General features: G+C 36.5%; 1 protein-coding gene across 4 annotated transcripts in view; it reads left to right on the top strand.

The window, feature by feature from the left end:
- The window catches only part of GCFC2 (GC-rich sequence DNA-binding factor 2), a 73,620-nt gene that overhangs the window by 18,358 nt on the left and 31,126 nt on the right, over nt 1–24,136 (top strand). For all 4 annotated transcript variants that reach the window (XM_055401060.2, XM_055401062.2, XM_055401058.2 and 1 more), the window contains 7 exons: nt 5,072–5,187; nt 14,367–14,553; nt 18,994–19,117; nt 20,064–20,145; nt 20,607–20,719; nt 21,735–21,934; nt 23,663–23,813. In XM_055401060.2, coding sequence (XP_055257035.2) covers nt 5,072–5,187; nt 14,367–14,553; nt 18,994–19,117; nt 20,064–20,145; nt 20,607–20,719; nt 21,735–21,934; nt 23,663–23,813 — 973 coding nt within the window. The remainder of the gene's footprint in view (nt 1–5,071; nt 5,188–14,366; nt 14,554–18,993; nt 19,118–20,063; nt 20,146–20,606; nt 20,720–21,734; nt 21,935–23,662; nt 23,814–24,136) is intronic.

Below are 24,136 nucleotides of genomic sequence, written 5' to 3'. Positions count from 1 at the left end.
AGATGTCTGGCTCTAGGTCAGTGATCACGTTATCGTGACTATCTTGGTCATGAAGATCTTTTTTGTACAGTTCTTCTGTGTATTCTTGCCACCTCTTCTTAATATCTTCTGCTTCTGTTAGGTCCATACCATTTCTGTCCTTTATCGAGCCCATCTTTGCATGAAATGTTCCCTTGGAATCTCTAATTTTCTTGAAGAGGTCTCTTGTTTTTCCTATTCTGTTGTTTTCCTCTATTTCTTTGCATTGATCACTGAGGAAGTCTTTCTTATCTCTCCTTGCTGTTCTTTGGAACTCTGCATTCAGATGCTTATATCTTTCCTTTTCTCCTTTGCTTTTCGCCTCTCTTCTTTTCACAGCTATTTGTAAGGCCTCCTCAGACAGCCATTTCGCTCTTCTGCATTTCTTTTCCATGGGGATGGTCTTGGTCCCTGTCTCCTGTACAATGTCACGAACCTCCGTCCAGAGTTCATCAGGCACTCTATCAATCAGATCTAGTCCCTTAAATCTATTTCTCACTTCCACTGTATAATCATAAGGGATTTGATTGAGGTCATATCTGAATGGTCTAGTGGTTTTCCCTACTTTCTTCAATTTAAGTCTGAATTTCGCAATAAGGAGTTCATGATCTGAGCCACAGTTGGCTCCTGGTCTTGTTTTCGCTAACTGTATACAGCTTCTCCATCTTTGGTTGCAAAGAATATAATCAATCTGATTTCGGTGTTGACCATCTGGTGATGTCCATGTGTAGAGTCTTCTCTTGTGTTGTTGGAAGAGGGTGTTCGCTATGACCAGTGTGTTCTCCTGGCAAAACTCTATTAGCCTTTGCCCTGCTTCATTTCGTGCTCCAAGGCCAAATTTGCCTGTTACTCCAGGTGTTTCTTGACTTCCTACTTTTGCATTCCAGTCCTCTATAATGAAAAGGACATCTTTTTTGGGTGTTAGTTCTAAAAGGTCTTGTAGGTCTTCATAGAACCGATTAACTTCGGCTTCTTCAGCATTACTGGTAGGGGCATAGGCCTGGATTACTGTAATATTGAATGGTTTGCCTTGGAAACGAACAGAAATCATTCTGTCATTTTTAAGATTGCATCCAAGTACTGCCTTTTGGACTCTTTTGTTGACCATGATGGCTACTCCATTTCTTCTAAGGGATTCCTGCCCACAGTAGTAGATATAATGGTCATCTGAGTTAAATTCACCCATTCCAGTCCATTTTAATTCACTGATTCCTAGAATGTCGACGTTCACTCTTGCCATCTCCTGTTTGACCACTTCCAATTTGCCTTGATTCATGGACCTAACATTCCAGGTTCCTATGCAATATTGCTCTTTACAGCACCGGACCTTGCTTCTATCACTGGTCACATCCGCAACTGGTTATTGGTTTTGCTTTTGCTCCATCCCTTTATTCCTTCTAGAGTTATTTCTCCACTGATCTCCATTATTTATCAAAGATACTGGCATGTAATTTTCTTTTTTTATAGGATCTTTATCTGGTTTTGGTATCAGGGTAATAGTGGCTTCATAGAATGTCCTTGGGAATGCTCCCTCCTTTACAGTCTTTTGGAAGATTTTGAGAGGGATCAGTATGAGTTCTTTTTTGTATGTTTGATAGAATTTGCCTGGGAGCTATTAGGTCCTGGGCTTTTATTTGTAGGGAGGTTTTATGTTTTTTTTAATTGCACGTTCTGTTTCACTTCAACTGATTGGTCTTTTCAAAGTATGTTATTTCTTCTTGATTCAATTCTGGTGAGCTGTTATGTTTGTAGAAGTTTGTCCACTTCTTCCAGGTTGTTCAGTTTGTCGGTTTATAATTGTTCATAGTGTTTTCTTATCGTTTTTTTGTATTTCTGCAATATCAGTTGTGATTTCTCCTCCTTCATATCTCACTGTGTTTATGTGATTCCTCTCTCTTTTCTTCTTGGTGAGACTGGCTAGAAGTTTGTCAATCTTATTTATTCTTTCAAAGAAACAGCCCTTGTTTTTCTTGATTTCTTTCTATTATTTTTAATCCCTACTTTATTTCCTCTCTGATCGTTATTATTTTCTTCTTTCTTCTGACTTTGAGTTTTGTTTTTTTTTCTCCTTTTTCTAATTCTTTTAGGTGTTAGATTTTTTATTTGAGATTTTTCTTGTTTCTAGAGGAAGGCCCGTATCACTATGAACTGCCCTCTAAGAACTGCTTTTACTGCATCCTATAGATTTTTATATGGTTATCTTTTCATTGTCATTTTTCCCAAGGTATCTTTTAATTTCTTCTTTTTTGTTTTTGAGGCAAGTTCTTTATGCTCCAGGTAATTGAGTTTTTTGTTTGTTTTGTCATTTCTGTTTCTGTGGTTGATTTCAATTTCATGCTGTTGTGATCAGAAAAGCTGCTTCAAAAATTTCTGTACTCTTAAATTGCTGAGCCTTCTTTTGTGCCCCAGTATGTGGTCAACCGTAGAGAATGTTCCATGTGCACTTGAATGTATATTGTTTTTTTATATATATAATGTCCTAAAAATATCAATTAAGTCTAAATGTTCTAGTGTATCATTTAGGATTTCTCTTGCCTTATTGATTTTCTGTCTAGAAGACCTGTCCATTGATACGAGTAGGATATTAAAGTCTCTTACTATTGTATTCCTGTCCATTTCTCCCTTTATGTCTGTATTTGTTCTGTGTAATCGGGTGCTCCTATATTTATTGGGTGCATATATGTTGAATGTAATATACTCTTCTTATGTTGATGCTTTCATCATTATATAGTGTCCTTCTTTATCTTTCTTTATGACCTTTGTTTTAAAGTCCATTCCTGCTACCCATGCTTTCTTATTATCATTTCTGTTTGCATGAAATATCTTTTTCCATCCGCTCACTTTCAGTCTGTGTGTTGTTCACCATAAAGTGGGCCTCTTGTAGGTAGCATATTGTGGGCTTTTGTTTTTTAATCCAATCTGCCACTCATTGTCTTTTGATTGCAGCATTTAGTCCATTGGCAGTTAAGGTAATTATTAATATATATATATTTATTGCCATTTTTATCCTTATTTTCCAGTTGATTTTGTATTTGTTCTTTTTTTTTTTTCCCTTTTGTGGTTTAATGATTTCTTTTGTATTATGCTTGTGTTCTCTTCTTATTGATTTTTGTGACTCTGGTGTATGTTTTAAACTTGTGGTTTCACACTCAGTCATGTCCGGCTCTTTGCGACCCCATGGACTATACAGTCCATGGAATTCTCCAGGCCAGAATACTGGAGTGGGTAGCCACTCCCTTTTCCAGGGGATCTTCCCAACCCAGGGATCGAACCAAGGTCTCCCGCATTGCAAGCAGATTCTTTACCAGCTGAGCTACAAGGGAAGCCCAACTTGTGGTTACCCACATTGTTTTCAAGTATGTTAGTTAACCCATTACTATATCTGCTTCCTTTAGGCTGATAGTCATATGTCCTAAAACACATTCTAAAATTTAAAAATCTATGTATTTTTACTTTCCAACTCGGCATTTTATGATTTTGATGTCCTCTTTTACATCTTCATGTTTATGCTTTTGCTGTTCATTTTGTTTATCATTGCTTTCATAAAAATGTTTTGTGAAATTTAATTTAATATGTATACTGGCTCATTTAAGTGATTTCCTTCCCATTTTGGATTTTCTCTTTTTTTCTCTTTTCTGTAGATTATTGCTTCTTTGCTAGGATAGATTAATATAGCTGTTATTCCTATAGTTTTTTCTCTTATGCGAAATTCTCTCTCTCTTATTCTCAGTGATAATCTTGATGTGTAGAGTATGCTAGCTTGCGTATTTTTTTCCTTTCTGGACTTTGAATATATTTTGCCACTCCCTTCTAGCCTGCAACGTTTTCTATAGAGAAATCAGTTAATAGCCTTATGAGGGTTCCCTTGTAATTAACTCTTCGTTTTTCTCATGCAACCTTTAGAATCCCTCTTTAACTTTTGCCACTTTAATGATAATGTATCTTGGTGTATGTCTGCTTGAGTTCATCTTGTTTGAGACCATGTGCTTCTTATGGGCTTCCCAGGTGGCTCAGTGGGTAAAGAATCTGTCTGCAATGCAGTAGATGCAGGTTTGATCCCTGGGTTAGGAAGGTTCCCTGGAGGAGGACATGGCGACCCACTCCAGTGTTCTTGCCTGGAGAATTTCATGGACAGAGGAGCCTGGCGGGCTACATTTTGTGGGATTCCAAAGAGTCAAACATGACTGAAGTGACTACTGTGCCTCCTATACCTAGATACCTGTTTCCTTGTTTAAGTTTGGAAAGTTTTCAGCCATAATTTCTTGAAATGCATTTTCTATCCCCTTTTCCCTTTCTTCCTTTTTCCAGTTATGCATAGATTGGCATTCTTTATATTATCCCATAATTCTCACATTGCTTTCATTTTCTTCATTTGGTTTTCTGTCTGCTGCTCTGATTGAGTGATTTCCATTATTCCATCTTCCAGAACACTTATGTGTTCTGCATTATTCATTTTCTATTTATATTGCCTTTAGCTTAGCTTTCATCTTGGCAAGTGAGTTTTCTAATTTTTCTCAGCTCCTCTTTCTAGTTTCTAGTTCCTTTCTAGAGTAGTCTGTATTTCAGTTGACAGCCTTTCTTAATTCCTTCAGTATTTTTATTATCTCCTTTTTGAAATCAGTGTTTATTAGACTGAAGAAGTCTGTTTCAGTGATTCTTCTTTTAAGGCAATTCTCTTGATCTTTTAATTGAGAGTGGTTCTTTGTGTCTTCATTTTACTTATATTTCTATTCTGCTATCTTGATTGAAGCCTCTGGTATTTGTTTTTTTGAGAGTATATTAGATCATAAATAGAACTAGTTTTAAAAAAAACTGAAAACCAAGCTTTTGTGAAAAATGAGATTTTGTAATTTGCATCGTGCATGTAAGTTTAAGGTTCTAAATTTTAAAACTGTGATAATTTTAAAAACATTTTATTACAACCATAAAAAATGTCAGAGGCTTGGAATTTTAAGCTGGTGAGACCTTAGTATATCCAATCTGCTTTCATGGTATTAATATTTGGAGGACTAATGAATGTTGAAAACAACACCAATTTTCATATTATTTTTAGGGACAAGACACAGATCTTTCTTATAGCCATGAATCTCAAACAGTGAAGAAGTTTGATGCTTCCATTTCATTTCCACCAGTTAATTTAGAAATTATAAAGAAGCAACTAAATACTAGGTAAGTAATATTAATTTTAAAATTTACATTTGTTATAGACATTTAGTAGTGAAAAAATTAGCACTATAGTATTTTTAATTGAGACTTCCCTTGGTGTTCCAGTGGTTAAAAATCTGCCTTGCAGTACAGGGGACTTGGATTCAGTCCCTGGTCAGGGAACTAAGATCCCACATGCAGAGCAACTACTGAGCCTGCGAGCCACATCTAAGACCTAACACAGCCATAAATATAAATATATATTTTATTAATTATTAAATGATAACATTAAAGAGTTATAGGAAAAATTAGCATCACCTGTGTTACTACACTAACATAACTGATCCTTTTTTGTATATGTCTTTCAGTGTTTATAATAGATTTGTAGTTAAAATCAATAAATAATATCAAATCCTTACTGTTTTTAATCTGCATTTATCTATATTGTTAAATAGCCCTTAATTTTTAAAAATAGTATGCTGGAAGTTATGGCAGCAAGATGGCAGAATTAGAAGCCCCAGACTTCGTTGCCCCACAGAGGTATCAACTGAACAGCATAGCATACTATCCAAAAAACGTTTATGAGTGCCCCAGAAATCAGGAAGTTGTATCCCAGGGAAGCTCAAAGCCCAGATTAGCCACATTGTAATGGGTGAGAAAAGCCATTTCATTCCAACTGCATCTAACCACTCTAGCAAGCCAGCACCACTTTTGATGGAGAGAAAAAAACCTGACTCCTAACTTTTCCTTTGGAAGGGAAAGAGTGGAACATATATTCTGTATTCTAGAGGTACTGCCCTAAGGACTTGTCTCTGTCTCTTGTCTGTCTCAGAGCATGGTTAGAGAACCATCATACATTAGATGCCTGAGGGCCACAGAGGACAAGAATGAGCTAAGCAGCCTGTTATAGAGCCAGAAAGCTTTCAGTGCTACAAGCAACAGGGGGACCAAGAGACTATAAAATCCTAAAAAACCCACAGATGTCTCTAATTGGGAAACCTCTAGAAACCCTGAGGAGAATCATCCCCCATGAAATGTTTGAGAAGACAGTCTTCCCCACACAACACCACTGGGAATCTTTATCCAGGCTAATTGAAATGCACTTAAGGGAAACAGCTTCAAATAGGGGAGAAACTGCCCTTACGTGCATTTTCAAATACACAAAGTACAACATAAAGATAATCAGACATGTGAAGAAGCAAGGAAACCTGGCCAAGTTAAAGGACCAAAATTAATTTCCAGAACCAAAAGAAACAGAGGCCTATGAATTACCTGACAGAGGGAATTCAGAATGATCCTCTTCAAGAAGCTTAATGTGCCATAAGAAAGCACAGAAACTAAAGAAATCAGGGAGACGCTATATGAACAAGGTTGGAAATACCAACAGAGATGGAAACTGTAAAAGAACCAGAGGTCCTGGAGCTGAAAATACAATAACTGAACTGAAAAATTCACTGAAGGGGATCCAAAGCAGACTCTGTCAAGCAGAAGAAACAAGTGATGACCTCAAAGAATAGTCATTTGAAATTACCAAGTTAGAGTAACAAAAAGGAAAAAAGAATGAAGAAAAGTGAAAAAAGCATAAGGGATTTACATGATGCTGTCAAGCAGAATATCATATACTTTATGGGAATCCAAGAAAGAGAAGAGTAGCAGAATGGGACAGAGAGCTTATGTGAAGATATAATGCCCAAAGACTTACCAGCCTGAAGAAGGAAATGGGCATTCAATTGCAAAAGCTAAAGGACTCCAACAAGGATTAACCCAAGGAAGTTTACGCTGAGACAGACTTTCTAGATAGAAAGAATTAAGTGACAAAACAAAAGGACCTTGTCATGTCCAAGGGAGTCCCATAATATTACCAGGAGGCTTCTCAAGAAAGTTCTCCTCTGTTAACAGGCCAGAAGAGAGTAAGAAGATATATTCAAAGTATGAAAGAAGGAAACTGCTAACAGAGATTACTGTATCTAGCAAAACTGTCCTTCATGAAGGAGAAATAAACACCTCAGATAAAGCTGAGGGAGTTCATCACCACTATACCTGCCTTACAAAAACTGATGAAAGATATCATTCAAGTTGAATGAAAGGACACTGTACAGTAGCATGAGGCATATAAAAATACAGAGTTCTTGGTAAAGGTAAATGTATACGTAAGTGAAGAATTCTGTTAATACTGTAAGAGTGGTATGACAATCACTTTTAATTCAGAAATTGAATTAAAAACACAAAAATAATTATGATATTATGTTAATGCATACAAAAATGTTTAATGTAATTTGTGGTATCAATAACAAGAGGTGGCAGGGGAGATGTAATGGAATATTTTCATATGAGATTGAGGTTAAGATGTTTTCAGTTTAAAAGAGATTACTGGAATTGCAATATTTTTTGTAAACCCCATGGTAAACATAAAAGAAATACCTATAGAAGATATGCAGTGGAAAATGAAAATGACCCAGAACACATTACTAAAAAAATAACAAAACCCAAGGCAGCAAGAGAGGAAGAGGGACAAAATAACTATAAGACAAAAAGCAATTTTAAAATGGCAATCATCCGTCCTTCCATATCAGTAATTACTTTAAATATAAATGGATTAAATTCTATAATCAAAAGATGTACAGTGGCTGAATGGGTTGAAAAGAAAAGCAAGATCCAACAATTCCCTGGCAGTCTAGTGGTTAGCACCCAGGTTTAGTCCTTGGTCAGGAAAATAATATCCCACAAACCACCCAAGCCAAAAAAAAAAAAAAAGGCAACATACAACTGTATACCATCTGCAAGAGTCTCAGACTTAAGGATGTATATGGAATGAAAGTGAAAGTCTTGCAAAAAGCTTCCAAGCAAACAATAAACAAAAGAGACCAGAAGTGGCATTACTTAGAGAAAAGGATTTTAAGTTAAAAACTCCAAGAGACTATGAAAGCCATTGTATAATATAAAAGGATCAATTCATTGGGACAGTATAGCAATTATATACATATATATCTCACTGGCTAATTCTACCAAACATTTAATGATGAATTAAATGAATTAACACCATTCCTTCTCAAACTCTTCCAACAAACTGAAGAGGAGATAACATTCCCAAGCTCATTCTCTGAGGTCAGCATTACCCCGATCCCCCAAATCCCAAAGATAGTATAAGAAAAGGAAATTAGTAAACCAGTATCCTTGATAAATTGATATAAAAATCCACAATAAAATACTTGTAAATGTAAGTTAAGTTAGGATTATACGCCATGACCAAGTGAGATTTATTCCTGGAATATGAGGGTGTTTCATAAGAAAATCAGTGTGATACACTATATAAACAGAATGAATGGTGAAAACCACACAATCGTCTCAGCTGATACAAGAAAAGCCTTTGACGATGTTAAGCATGCTTTTGTGAGAAATTGTTAATACTTCAACATAATAAAGACCATATAGGAGTAATGGACAGCTAATATCATATTTAGTCAGGGAAAACCGAAAGCTTTCCCTGTAGGGTCAGGAGCAAGGCAAGGATGCCTATTCTTGTCTCTTGTATTCAACAAAGTATTGAAAGCCCTAGCCAGAGAATTCAGGTGAGAATAAAAATAAAAAGACATCAAAATAGGAGAGCAAGAAGTAAAATTATCTTTGTTCACAGATGACATGATCTTATACATGGGAAAACCTGAAGACCGCATTTAACACAAAGAAACAAACACAAACCCTGTTAGAGCTGATTTTTCAAAATTGCAGGATGAAAATCAGTTGTTTCTGTGTACTAACAATGAAAAGTCCAAAAATATATATTTAGAAAGCATTTACAATAGCATTAAAAAGAATATAACTTAGGAATTAGTCAAGGAGTGAAAGTTTTATACACCAGAAATTATTAAATATTGCTGAAAGAAATTGAAGACATAAATTAATGGAAATGTATCCATGATCATGGTTTAGAAAATTTACTATAATTAAAATGTCCATATTACCCAAAGCAATCTATAGATGTAATGTATTCTCTATCAAAATCCCAATGGCGTTTTTTGCAGAATAGGGAAAAAAATAACTAAAATACATTCAGTTCAGTTCAGCCACTCAGTCATGTCTGACTGTTTGTGACCCCATGGTCTGAAGCACTCCAGGCTTCCTGTCCATTACCAACTCCAAGAGCCTACTCAAATTCATGTCCATTGAATCTGTGATGCCATCCAACCATCTTATCCTCTGTTGTCCCCTTTTCCTCCTGCCTTCAGTCTTTCCCAGCATCAGGGTCTTTTCCAGTGAGCCAGCTCTTCACATCTGTTGGCCAGAGTATTGGAGTTTCAGCTTCAGCATCAGTCCTTCCAATGAATATTCAGGACTGATTTTCTTTAGGATGGACTGGTTGGATCTCCTTGCAGTCCTAGGGACTCTCAAGAGTCTTCTCCAACATCAATACATATGGAATCTCAAAGGACCCAAGAGAGGAAAAACACAAGCAATAAAAGCAAAAATAGACAGTTGGGACTATATGAAACTAGTTTCTGCATAGCAAGGAAATATTAAACACAGTGAAAAGGCAGCCAACAGAATAAGAGAAGATATTTGCAAACCGTATATATGATAAGCGGTTAATAGCCAAAATATGTAAGTAGCTCATATAATTCAATAACAAACTACCCAACAGAAAGATGGTCAAAAGATTGGAATAAACCTTTCTCGAAGACATACAAGTGGTGAAGGAACATGAAGAGATGCTCAGCATCACTAATCATTAGAGAATTACAGAACATAACCTCACTCTAGGGGGTCTTTTCAACCCAAGGACTGAACCCACATCTCCTGCAGTTCCTTCATTGGCAGGTGGATTCGTTACTACTTGAGCCACTTGGGAAGCTGTGTATGATGTGTTGAAGTGGTGAAGAATCCACTTGCCATCAGGAGATGCCAGAGACACCAGTTCAATCCATGGGTCAGGAAGATCTCCTAAATGGCAACCCACTCCAGTATTCTTGCCTAGAAAATTCCATGGACATAGGAGCCTGGCGGGCTATAGTCAGTGGGTTCACAAAGAGACAGAGAGGACTCAGCAACTAAGCACACAAGCAAAGTAGTCAGACTCTTAGAAACTAAAAGTAGAATAGTGGTTGCCCCGTGTGGAGGGGAGTGGAATGGAAAGTTCTTGATCAATGAGTATAGAGTTTCAGTTCTGCAGGATGAAAAAGTTCTAAAGATCTGTTACACAGCAGTGTGCATATAGTTAATACTACTGTAATGTACTTTAAAATGGTTAAGATTGTAAGTTACATGCGTTTTCCTACAGTAAAAAATTATAAGCATATAGTAATATTTTGTTAATTCATATAGTTGGTATACTGCATTTCTATGTTAGACGTTTTGATTTCTAAATTTGTCTATTATAAATAATGCTACAGATAATGAACATTTTGTTCCTATAAATCATTTAAACTGTAATATTATTTCTTAACATAGATTTCCAGGGAAAGTTAACTGCAACAAAAGTTAGGTTCTATTTTTTAGGCTCTTGGTACAAATACATTTCTAAAGCATAGCTAACCATTATCTATTGCTATTAATAGTTATCTCTTGGAGTTCCCTGGTGGTCCAGTGGTTAAGAGTACACCTTGCTAATGTAGGGGACACAGATTCAATCCCTGGTCTGGGAAGATTACACATGTCATAGGGCAGCTAAGCCTGAGGTGCTAAGCTCCTCTGTCCATGGGGTTTGCAAGGCAAGAATACTTTAATGCACTGCCATTTCCATCTTCAGGGGATCTTGCCTGGAGATCAAACCTGCATCTCCTGTATTGGCAGGCAGATTCTGTATCACTGAGCCACCAGGGAAGCCCATGAGGAGATTCAGTTCAGTTCAGTCACTCAGTCGTGTCCAACTCGTTGCGACCCCATGAATCACAGCACGCCAGGCCTCCCTGTCCATCACCAACTCCCAGAGTTCACTCAAACTCATGTCCATCGAGTCGGTGATGCCATCCAGCCATCTCATTCTCTGTCGTCCCCTTCTCCTCCCACCCCCAATCCCTCCCAGCATCAGAGTCTTTTCCAGTGAGTCAACTCATTGCATGAGGTGGCCAAAGTATTGGAGTTTCAGCTTTAGCGTCAGTCCTTCCAATGAACACCCAGTATTTATCTCCTTTAGAATGGACTGGTTGGATCTCCTTGTAGTCCAAGGGACTCCCGAGAGTCTTCTCCAGCACCACAGTTCAAAAGCATCAATTCTTCGGTGATCAGCTTTCTTCACAGTCCAACTCTCACATCCATACATGACCACTGGAAAAACCATAGCCTTGACTAGACGGACCTTTGTTGGCAAAATAATGTCTCTGCTTTTTAATATACTATCTAGGTTGATTAGCAAAAGTTTAATTTTTTTAATTGTTTGATTCAGGTCTAAATACTATGAATTTATTTCATTGGTAGTTAATTCTCTAGTTCTAATGTACTCACAGTGTCATATATAGGTCACAAAACAAAAAATTCATACCAAATCATAGCATGCTGAAATGGCTTTAATACCAGCTTCTGGGTTGGGAAGATCCCCTGGAGAAGGCAATGGCTACCCACTCCAGTATTCTTGCTTAGAGAATTCCATGGACAGAGGCTACAGTCCATGAGGTCCCAAAGAGTTGGACACAACTGAGTGACTAACACTAACAGATACCTATATTCTAAGGAAGACCACAGACTGATCTAACAGTAATTCCACATGGACTCTTGTGTTTCAAAGATAAGACCACTGAAGCATCAGAAATGACAAAAACCCTTCTTAAGGATATGATTAAGAAGGTTGAATGTTCAAACTACCACCAAATTGCACTCATCTCACATGCTAGCAAAGTAATCCTCAATATTCTCCAAGTGAGGCTTCAACAGTACATGAACTGAGAACTTGCAGATGTTCAAGCTGGATTTAGAAAAGGCAGAGGAACCAGAGATCAAATTGCCAACTTCCATTGGGTCATAGAAAAAGCAAGAGAGTTCCAGAAAAACATCTGCTCCATTGACTACGCTGAAGCCTTTGACTGTGTGGATCACAACAAACTGGAAAATTCTTGGAGATGGGAATACCAGACCACCATATCTGCTTCCTGAGAAATCTGTATGCAAGTGAAGAAGCAACAGTTAGAACTGGACATGGAACAACAGACTGGTTCTGAATTGGGAAAGGAGTATATCAAGGCTGTATCTGGTTACCCTGCTTATTTAACTTATATGCAGAGCACATCATGCAAAATTCTGTACTGGATGAAGCACAAGCTGAAATCAGGATTGCCGGGAGAAATATCGATAACCACTGATGCAGATGACACCACCCTTATGGCAGAAAGTGAAGGGGCTCTTGATGAAGGTGAAAGAGGAGAGTGAAAAATCTGGCTTAAAACTCAACATTCAAAAAATGAAGATCATGGCATCCATTCCCATCTCTTCATGGCAAATAGATGGGGAAACAATGGAAACAGTGAGAGACTTTATTTTCTTGGGCTCCAAAATCACTGCAGATGGTGACTGCAGCCATGAAAATAAAAGACATTTGCACCTTGGAAGAAAAGCTATGACCAACCTAGACAGCATATTAAAAAGCAGAGACATACTTTGCCAACAGAGGTCCATCTAGTCAAAGCTATGGTTTTTCCAGTAGTCATGTGTGGATGTGAGAGTTGGACCATAGAGAAGGCTGAGCACTGAAGAACTGATTGCTTTTGAACTGTGATGTTGGAGAAGACTCTTGAGAGTCCCTTGGACTGCACGGAGATCAAACCAATCAATCCTAAAGGAAATCAATCCTGAATAGTCATCGGAAGGTCTGATGTTGAAGCTGAAGCTCTGATACTTTGGCCACCTGATGCAAAGACCCAAATCATTGGAAGAGACCCTGATGCTGGGCAAGATTGAAGGCAGGAGAAGGGGACAACAGAGGATAAGATGGTTGGATGGCATCACCAGTTCAATAGACATGAGTTTGAACAAGCTCCAGGAGATGGTGAAGGACAGGGACGTCTGGAGTGTTGCAGTCCATGGGGTCACAAAGAGTCAGATACGACTGAGCAACTGAACAACAATAACAAGGACATCATTAAGACATCACTTGTCAAGCTGTGCTGGAAAACTCACCTGAAATGGGACAAGGTCTCTGCCTTGCCTGGAAGCTCCCTTACATCTCTTCAAAGCAGGAGACACGATGCTCCCTAAAGTATGAAAAAGAGCAGTGTCCTGAGCAGCAGCTTGAAAAGAAATGAAAAGGATTCAGTGGTCCTCAAGATTGAGGAGTATCAAAGAAAAGGAGGTGTTGAGCCCAGCAGGGCCCTGTGGAGCTCCTAGGTATCGAGGCCTTTTTTTTTTTTGTCCATCTTTTATTATAGGCTAGACTCTAGCTTCCATGACCTTCTCTCAGTTCCAAATGGCAGAACAGTTGCTAAACAAAGGAGAAACAGCAATGAAACCACCCGAGGCAAGATTAAAGGTCCAGAGAAGCTCGTCAATATTAGGAGACTGGACCAACTAAGATCCTGCACTCATGTAGCCTTGTCTAATCAAGACTAGGTTGTGTGCAGCTCCTTCAAAGCAGGAGACCCGAAGTGTGAAAAAAGAGCAATGTCCCAGACAACAGCTTGAAGAGAAATGGAAGGCAGTGAAACCACCTGAGGCAAGATTAAAGGTCCAGAGATGCTCATCAAGATTGGAAGACTGGACCACCTCAGACCCTGCACATACCCCACCCTTTGAAACATTGCAAAAGAAAGACTGTTACTGCCTATATAAAGTAAGTACACATATGGAGGAGGGCGTTGCATCCCACTCCAGTACTGTTGCCTGGAGAATCTCATGGACAGAGGAGCCTGGTGGGCTACAGTCCATAGGGTCACAGAGTTGGACATGACTGAAGAAATTTTGCACGATTATTCTAGCAAGTCACCTAGTTTACAAATTCTGATCGATCCACACTAACTTCTCCTCTAAGACTACCCTGAGATTAGCTGTAGCACTTAAAAATTTCTCCATGTCCTATGCTACCTTTCCCCTTGAAGCCGCTCTTATTGTGGAATTTTCCTTTGCTCCACAGGTCTTATATAACCAGGTTTATATGATTGTCAGTTTTCTTGGTGGTCTTTATAAGGTAGCTCTGAAAAAGTTTTCATTAGACTGCTACTTACTGTAATAGAAATAAATTTGTAATATAAAGCAATTTTAATGTTTATTTTCTATTTATTTAGATTAACATTACTACAGGATACTCACCGCTCACATCTAAGAGAATATGAAAAATATATACAAGATATCAAGAGCTCAAAGAGTACCATCCAGAACCTAGAGAATTCATCAAATCAAGCTCTAAGATTTAAATTCTATAAAAGCATGAAAATTTATGTGGAAAATTTAATTGACTGTCTTAATGAAAAGGTATGTGTCTATAAATATTGAATCATTTCCCTTTTGTACAGAAATTCCCTTACCATGGGTTTTTTTTTTTTTTTTTTTAGTTTAAATCCCATAACTAGGTACTTCATCTAGGATTCTTCCTACCTATTTTTGACATACTGGAATATTAAGTATTGCCTTAATGTTGGACAGTTAGGTGTTTTTTTTTTAATCATTTTGCAACATGTAAATAGCAATATTTACATGCAAATAGAAGAAATATGGACAGAGGTTTGTGACATTGTACAGAAGGCAGTGATCAAGACCATCCTCAAGAAAAAGAAACGCGAAAAGGCAAAATGGTTGTCTGAAGAGGCCTGACAAATAGCTGAGAAAAGAAGAGAAGCTAAAGGCAAAGGAGAAAAGGAAAGATATACCCATCTGAATGCAGAGTTTCAAAGAATAGCAGGGAGAGATAAGAAAGCCTTCTTCAGTGATCAGTGCAAAGAAATAGAGGAAAATAGAATGAGAAAGACTAGAAATCGCTTCAAGAAAATTGGAGATACCAAAGGAACATTTCATGCAAAGATGGGCACAATAAAGGACAGAAATGATATGGATCTAACAGAAACAGGAGATATTAAGAAGAGGTGGCAAGAATACACAGAAGAACTATATAAAAAAGATCTTAATGACTCAGATAACCACAGTGGTGTGATCACTCACCTAGAGCCAGACATCCTGGAATGCGAAGTCAAGTGGGCCTTAGGAAGTATCACTACGAACAAAGCTAGTGGAGGTATTGGAATTCCAGCTGAGCTATTTCAAATCCTAGAAGATAATGCTGTGAAAGTGCTACACTCAACATGCCAAGAAATTTGGAAAACTCAGCAGTGGCCACAGGACTGGAAAAGGTCAATTTTCATTCCAAGCCCAAAGAAAGGCAATGCCAAAGAATGTTCAAACTACTGCACAGTTGCACTCATCTCACACGCTAGTAAAGTAATGCTCAATATTCTCCAAGTGAGACTTCAATAGTACATGAACCATGAACTTCCAGATGTTCAAGCTGAATTTAGAAAAGGTAGAGGAACCAGAGATCAAATTGCCAACATCCACTGGATCATAGAAAGAGCAAGAGAGTTCCAGAAAAACATCTACTTCTGCTTCACTGACTACGCTAAAGCCTTTTACTGTGTGGATCACAACATACTGTGCAAAATTCTTCAAGTGATGGGAATACCAGACCACCATACCTGCCTCCTGAGAAATCTGTATGCAGGTCAAGAAGCAACAGTTAGAACTGGACATGGAACAACAGACTAGTTCCAAATTGGGAAAGGAGTACATCAAGGTCGTGTATTGTCACCCTGTTTATTTAACTTACATATAGAGTACATCATGCAAAATGCCAGACTGAATGAAACACAAGCGGGAATCAAGATTGCTGGGAGAAATATCAATAACCCAGATACACAGATGACGCTACCCTTATGACAGAAAGAGGAACTAAAGAGCCTCTTGATGAAAGTGAAAGAGGAGAGTGAAAAATCTGGCTTAAAACTCCACATTCAAAATATGGAAATCATGGTATCCGGTCCTGTCACTTTATGGCAAATAGATGGGGAAACAATGGAAACAGTGACAGACTTTATTTTCTTGGGCTTGAAAATCACTGCAGATGGTGACCGCAGCCATGAATTTAAAAGACACTTTCTCCTTGGAAGAAAAGCTGTGACAAACTAGATGGCATATCAAAAATCAGAGACATTACTTTGCTGACAAAGGTCCATCTAGTCAAAGCTGTGGTTTTTCCAGTAGTCAATGTATGGATGTGAGAGTCGGTCCATAAAGAAAACTGAGTGGCAAAGAATTGATGCTTTTTAATTGTGTTAGAGAAGACTCTTGAGAGTCCCTTGGACTGCAAGGAGATCAAACCAGTCAGTCCTAAATCAGTCCTGAATATTCACTGGAAGGACTGATGTTGAAGCTGAAACTCCAATGCTTTGGCCACCTGAAGCAAAGAGCTTACTCATTAGAAAAGACCCTGTTGTTGGATAAGATTGAAGGCAGGAGGAGACGGGGATGACAGAGGATGAGATGGTTATATGGCATCACCAATTCAATGGACAAGAGTTTGAGCAAGCTCCAGGAGGTGGTGATGTACAGGGAGGCCTGGGAGGCTACAGTCCATGGGGTCACAAAGAGTCGGACACGACTCAGCAACTGAACTGAACTGACTGAAATAGCAATATTTTAAAAATTCTGTCTGTTTAAGAAAAGTCATTGAAATTGAATTACTAAGTCAAAGTGTCTAAATATATTAAGGTTTATGAAACATTGCTAAATTATCCTTCAGAAAAATTCTATCAGTTTATAGTGTATTTAGTTTTTACATATTTATTTTGATCTCACAAGTCATTTGTTTTCTTAACACATATAGTTTTTTTCTAGTGAATTATTTGTGTCCTTTACCTTGCTCTCTTCTTGTTCATACCATGGGTTTGTTTTGTGGGGTTTTTCCTTTTTCCCAGTATATGATGAACAGCTTTCTATTGCTTAAAAATTTTCGTGCTTTATCCTATTTGATGTAGGTAAACATTCTAATTTGTTTTGTCTTTTGATTTTGTTGAGGTGGTTTTTCGATATTTGTTGTTGTTTAGTCACTAAGTTGTGTCCGACTCTTTTTTTGACCCCATGAACTGTAGCCTGCCAGGCTTCTCTGTCCATGGGATTTCCCAGGCAATAATACTGGAGTGGCCTGCCATTTCATTCTCCAGGGGATCTTCTTGACTCAGGGATCAAACCCACATCTCCTGCTTAGCTGGCAGATTCCCAGGAAGTCCTTTTTTTTGATATTAGGGTTTTTTTCTTTTCAATTTTTTATTGAAATATTGTTGATTTACAATGTTGTGTTGGTTTCTGGTGTATAGCAAAGTGATTCAGTTATGTATATGTATGTTCTTTTCATATTCTTTTCCATATGGTTTATTTCAGGATATTGAATATAGTTCCCTGTGGTGTACAGTAGGATCTGGTTGCTTATTTTGTATATAGTAGTTTGTATCTGCTAATCCCAGACTCCTGGTTTATTCCTCCCCATAGACTCATTTTTATCATATTTTATATTCCACAGATAAGTAATATCATCATATATTTGTCTTTCTCTTTCTGACCTACTTCACTTAGTATTATTGTCTCTAGGTATATCCCTGCTGCTGCAAATGGCATTATTCTTTTTTATGGCTGGGTCATATTCCAGTGTGTGTATACATATATACACCACATCATTCTTATCCAGGCATCTTTCAGGGACATTTAGGTTTCTTCCATGTCTTGGCTCTTATAAATAATGTTGCTATGAACATTGGGATGCATGTATCTGTTTGAATTAGTTTTCTCCAGATACATGCCCAAGAGTGTAATTTCAGGATCATATGACAACTCTAGTCTTTTAAGGAACCACCATATTGTTTTTCATGGAAGCTGCACCAGTTTATACACCCAGCAGCAGTGTAGGAGGGTTCCCTTTTCTCCACAGCCTCTCCAGTATTTGTTATATGTAGACTTTTTGTTGTTGACCTTTGTAACCAGTGTGATATGATACCTCATTGTAGTTTTGATACACATTTCTCTATTAGCAATGACATCTCAATGTTTTTAAATTTTTATGTTAATCAGATTTATGAATCATTCTTTTCCATTATAATTCCTGTTTTTTTAATACATACTAAGTCCTTAAATTGGGGTCTTGAGTTGTCCTGTTCTTAAAGTAGACTAATCACTTTAAAAATACACTCTACTTTCATTACTTTTAATCTACTTTTAAAAGATTACCAAATTAGTTTCTCCCCTATTGTTTTAAGTCAACTACCTTTAATACCATTTGGTAGCTACTTTTCTCCTTGAAGAATTACACTGTCAAAGGCTTGAATCCATAGCATTAGCTATGGAACATGATTGAAGTGGGGGGAATTGTTGCCTAAGAAATATATAATATGAATGCCAGTTTTAACTAATCACTCAATTCTGCTTCACAGTTTGCTTTCTTGGCTGTTTAGGTCTCTTCTGTCCTCTATTTTTTTCAAATTTTACCAGTTTCTTCAGATGTTCCCCTACAGTCTGACATGCTCAGCTGTGAAAAATAGCTGCAGTCATCATTTCCTCCTTCTCTTCTATCTCAAAAAGGAATCTTTCTTATCTATCCACTTTTATCCATGTTCCTGACTCCAGCCAAGTTAGGTTTTATTATTTATGATATTTAAAGCTGTTTTGGTACAATAAGTTTATTTTCTAATTTTATTAGTATTATACGTATTGGAAGCTACGTCTGTTCCTCACAATGTTCATTTAATTGAGATGTGATAGTGTTAAAAATGTTTCTGTTATATGAAATTTGAGCATATAATGTGCTTATATATAATTATTTTTTATAATCATTTAATTACCACCCACAAAATGTTACTTATGTATGTATTTCAGATTATCAACATCCAAGAAATAGAATCAGCCATGCATGCACTCCTTTTAAAACAAGCCATGATCATTATGAAACGCAGGCAAGATGAATTAAAACATGAATCAGCGCATTTACAACAGTTATCATGTTAGTGTTTTTCATGTTCAATGTGATTTTTTGTTCATTAAGCTAAATTGTTAGCTAAAAGATAGAAATATTTTTATTTCTGTATAAAAAATGTTTATTGTATATTTTCCCACTGAACTTTCACCTACCCTCTTCTAAAATTCCCAAACCATTTTAAAATCTGGGCTTCAAAATGTCTTAAATTAAGTCCAAATCTAAAATAATTAAAATTATGACTCCTAATCACTTATTGTTTGAAAGAAAATATTTATATGACCATTTAATGATTATTTTGAGATAACTTGACATAAACATATAGACTGTGTCAGAAGTCTAACTTTATAAATTTTCCATAGATTGTGGAAGTTAAAGAAATTCTGGTGGGTTTCAGTATAGAATCATCTAGAAGATCTCATTATATTAATAAAAGAATTGGATGCAGGCCTTTAATTCTCACACTGATTTTGTATTTGCAAAGATGTCTTCCTTTGACCACAGCATCAAGTAGATGATAAAAGCAAAATCCAAATGACTCAAATATATGACATGTAGTTGTTCATAAATTACAGTATATGCTAAAATAGGAGATAATATGAATGACATATTGGTAATGTGTTTCTAGAATTTGAGCATAGGGACAGAAAAAAAAAATGGTGAAAACTGCTGAAAAAGAATACAAGGGAAAGAAACTTTATTTTTCTTACTGTTCTCAAGTGCTGAACTATATTCACCAGACAAGGTACATTTTCTTAGATTAGCAAACTCAATACCTATTAATATTGTGGTAGAGAGTTAACATTGCAATTTCATTGCATGATGAAATATGCAACTTAAGCGTAGTATATGTATGGGTGTTTGTATATACCAATATGTATACATACCTAAAATATAACTTTTTTTTTCCAAAATGTTTCACTATATTTCTTTTTAGAATTTACAGTAAAAAATCAATTTTATTCATTAACAGGCAAACCTGAGACATCAATAAATAAAAGCTTGGCTATAGATGAAAACACTCAATTGATTTTAGAAGAGGTTGAATCTCGAAGGTAACTAATGACTTAAAGCATCACTGAGCAAGTATTTTTCATAGTTTAAATACAGTTAATCATATAGTATAAATAACTATAACCTAGCATATTAATTTGTGAGAATGGTGTATAGAACCAAAATTTAGTTAAGCAGTCCTCTACTGCATGGTTTAAAGACATACTTGTGTATTTGGATCTGTTAGAAGGAATGTGCAAAGTGGTATTTGTCAGGTTGTGACTGTCTCATACCTGGAAGCTAGTCCTAAATACATTGTTACTCCTTTTTCCAAATCATAGGAGTGTCTAACAAGAATAAGAGGGAGAATCAGTTCAGGTTAATGAAGCTAAAATGTCAAAAATATTAACATACAATTGTGTGAAAGTATGATTGTTTATTTCTGGGCATTTTAAGTAATGATGACTTTTTGTTTTAAAGCATTTATTTTCATGTTTTATTTTTGGTTTATTGCAAAATACAGGGCACGAAGAAGACAAGCAAGGGTTCTTTCTGGGAATTGTACGCATGAAGAAGGAACATCTAGTGATGATGAACTGTCTTCAGCAGACATGATTGACTTCCAAAAAAGCCAGGGTCAGTTATCAAGTTTCTGATTTGTCTTAATTTGAAGTACTGAAATGATGGAAAATCTTTGCCATGATTGCCCTTAATTAAGCTATCCAAAATAGTTGGGAAAATTCAGAAACAATAATACTTTTTTTTCCTTATTAGACTTGTCTTTACCTCTGAAAGAATCGATAAAATGGAGAAGTGGGATGAGTATTCTTGCATCTTTATAGTTTTTTCCCTTCAACCTTTTTCATCTCCTGTTATAAATGAGCCATGAACATTTTGGGCTTCATTTCTCTGCTACATGCTTTCTATAATTTTTTTCAATTTTTTAAAATGTTTATTTATTAGGCTGTGCCAGGTCTTAGTTGTGGCTTGTCGGATCTAGTTCCCTGACCAGGGATTGAACCTAGGCCTACTGCATTGGAAGCTTGGAGTCTTAGCCACTGCACCACCACGGAAGTCCCTATTTGTTGTTCAGTCGCTCAGTCATGTACAACTCTTCGCAATCCCATGGACTGCAGCGTGGCAGGCTTTCCTGTCCTTCACAATCCCCTGGAGTTTGAATTTGAATTGAATTTATAGTAAAGTCCATTTTTAGCATTGTAAGAAGGTAAAATACGTACAGTTGAAAGAATGTGGGCTTTACAGTCAAATGGATGAGTTCAAAGAGAGAATCTATTCTGTGTGACCTTAAGCAAATTAGTTGACTTCACTGTATCTGATATTGTTGTTTGCCTTTTCTTTGTCTGTAAACAGATAGACTAGAAACACTTACCTTTAAGGGAAGATAATTATGATGATAACATGAGATAATGTGTTTATGTTTTGGCATATAGCAAGGGCTTAATAAATGGTAGATTTTATCAGTATCAGTTGTTACTAAGGTGTGTTTTTTTAATAAAAGCTATTTTATATGTTAATATCAAGGAATAACTTTCAACTCAGTTGATTACATGAGTTATACATAACTATGTTTATAGGAATCAAAGATCACAAATGTACATGCATAATATACAGAGACTCATTTTCTTCACAGGTGACATTTTACAGGATCATAAGAAGATTTTTGAAGATGTACACAGTGATTTTTATAATATCCAGAATATTTTATTGAAATTTCAACAATGGCGAGAAAAGTTTCCTGATTCTTATTATGAAGCTTTCATTAGTTTATGCATTCCGAAGCTTTTAAATCCCCTAATACGATTTCAGTTGATTGACTGGAACCCTCTTAAGGTATATGAGCTTAACATGAAAAAAATAATCCTGATCACATTTAGTTACTTAAATCCTCTTGTTATCAGGTTAACTATAATATAAAATACCTCACCTTTAGAGATGGAATTAATAATCATGCTTTGGAGTAGTAGCCTACATTTAACCATTTCTTGGTTCTCACTCTGTTTTAAGGCTAACACATCAGTAAAGAAAACACTTTAAAAAAATCTTCGGTGGTAAGTTGAAGATCACTCAAAAAAATAAAAGTGGTATTAGACCATAAGAATTTTACAATCTGAGTGAAATTCCAAATAGGTACCAAGAGTTCTGAAGTTGAAGATGACATAATGGGAATACTTGACTAGGAAAGCTACAATGAAGATGAGAAATTTAAATGAGGATTTAAAGGGTATATAGAATTTAAACAGGAAGAGAGAGAGGAGGGAAAAGGTGTTTTGTAAAGGTACATGCGGAGAAATAGTAGTTTTGTAGAGACTGCATAGATTCTAAATCAAGAGGTATAAACTTGTTTTGATAGGTAATGGGAGGTGTGACATGATGAATGTAATAATGATTTAGGAAGCTCTGAGCAACAGGCTAACTTGGAGGGTAGAGAGAAAGAGATGAAGATACACTGAAAGGCAGTTGCTGTAGCCCAAGTTCAAGGAGATGAGTTCCTCACATAGGGTGATAGTGACAAAGCAAAGAGGAAAGAAAGGGTTGATTACAAGTGATTTTATGAAGAATCAATAAACTACTGTGAATAACCCTAACAAAACACATCAAAATGGTGACCCCAAAGTTTGGATTCTAAGTTATTAGGACAATGGTAGTTCCGTTCATAGAAATGGTGTCTTTTCAAAGAGGGAAAAGGTTTTCAAGGAAGTTTTACATTATAGACAATGAAATGATGATGGGACATCCATGTGGTTAAGCAAACAGAAATGAGAAAATGAAATTCTAGGAAGAGAGGAGAGCTGAAAAGAAAGATTTAGCAAAGGGTGAATCCCTTTTGTTTGACTAAGGCAGATCTTCCTCTGCCCTAGTCATGCATGCCTTTAGACTTCCTGTTAGGTTCAGGGCCATGCAGTGTTCTTAGTTGAGGAACGAAGCTTGTCCCTAAGGTAGTTGGTTGGACGGCAGCCTAGTTGTTAACCACTCAAGCTGAATTGAGTATTCTGTCACAAATAGCAAAGATCTGTTCATTCAGTCATTCAGCAAATAGTAATTGGCCATCTGCTGTTTGCTTAATAATAAGATAAGCCACATGCAAAGTATACATTTGTGCCAGTGAGAATTGCGAGAGATAGAAGTGAATCTTGTATGAGGTAAGTATATCTTTAAAAGCAAATTCCATGGGTATTTTAACTGCTGTTGTTATAAATGTATATTTTGTTCCTGACAGTACCTGCCCTTTAGTAGGTCCTGAATACACAGGAGGCATTTCTTTACATGAATAAATGCATGAAATGTAGTATCCTGTCTCACTGTCTAGACGTCATGTGTTAGTCATGTCATCCCATGTAGCCTTGGTGGTCTAGTACTGTATGTGCGTGAGTGCTGTCACTTCAGTCCTTTCCAACTGTTTGTGACACTATGAACTGTAGCCCACTGTATACGTTGGGTTAAAATATGGAATTATTCTCCTTTGATCCTTAGAAAAGCTCTGGTAATTACTGAAAAAGTTAACTATTTAAAGATAAAGATTAAGAATTTATTTATAACTTGGATAATTTTATTTATAAGTTTGATTCCATAGGTTTAAAACAGATGCCATGGTTCACATCTATAGAAGAATTTATAAATTGCAGTATGGAAGATTCAAAGAAGGAAGATAGTTCTGATAAGAAAATCTTGTCTACTGTCATCAACAAAACAGTTATTCCTCGACTTATAGGTACTGTTTTGTAATCTTGGTAAAATTAAATTGTTCTTTAGCGAAGTATAAGATCAGTAATTTCTGTTACAGTCACAATTTTTTTTCATTTTTGAACACAACTGTAATATACAGTAAAAATCAACAGATTTATAATTTAAGCTGATTAAAAACAGCTTGTTTGTGCAAGTGACTGGCTATCAAACTCCTGTTACTCTTGGACCTTTAGTATTTGTGACATTCGCATTACTTTTATTAGTTACTTTTATAAGTCATTTATTAGTGGCACACTTTGATCTCTACTATGTGTATGTCTTTCCCTTAACTTCTCCCCTATATTTCTC

This window comes from Moschus berezovskii, chromosome 11 (genome assembly GCF_049115385.1).
Source record: "Moschus berezovskii isolate FMDL1 chromosome 11, NW_MosBer_1.0, whole genome shotgun sequence".
NCBI lineage: Eukaryota > Metazoa > Chordata > Mammalia > Artiodactyla > Moschidae > Moschus > Moschus berezovskii.
Note: the sequence above shows the minus strand (reverse complement) of the source record. Positions and strands in the feature narration are given on the sequence as shown.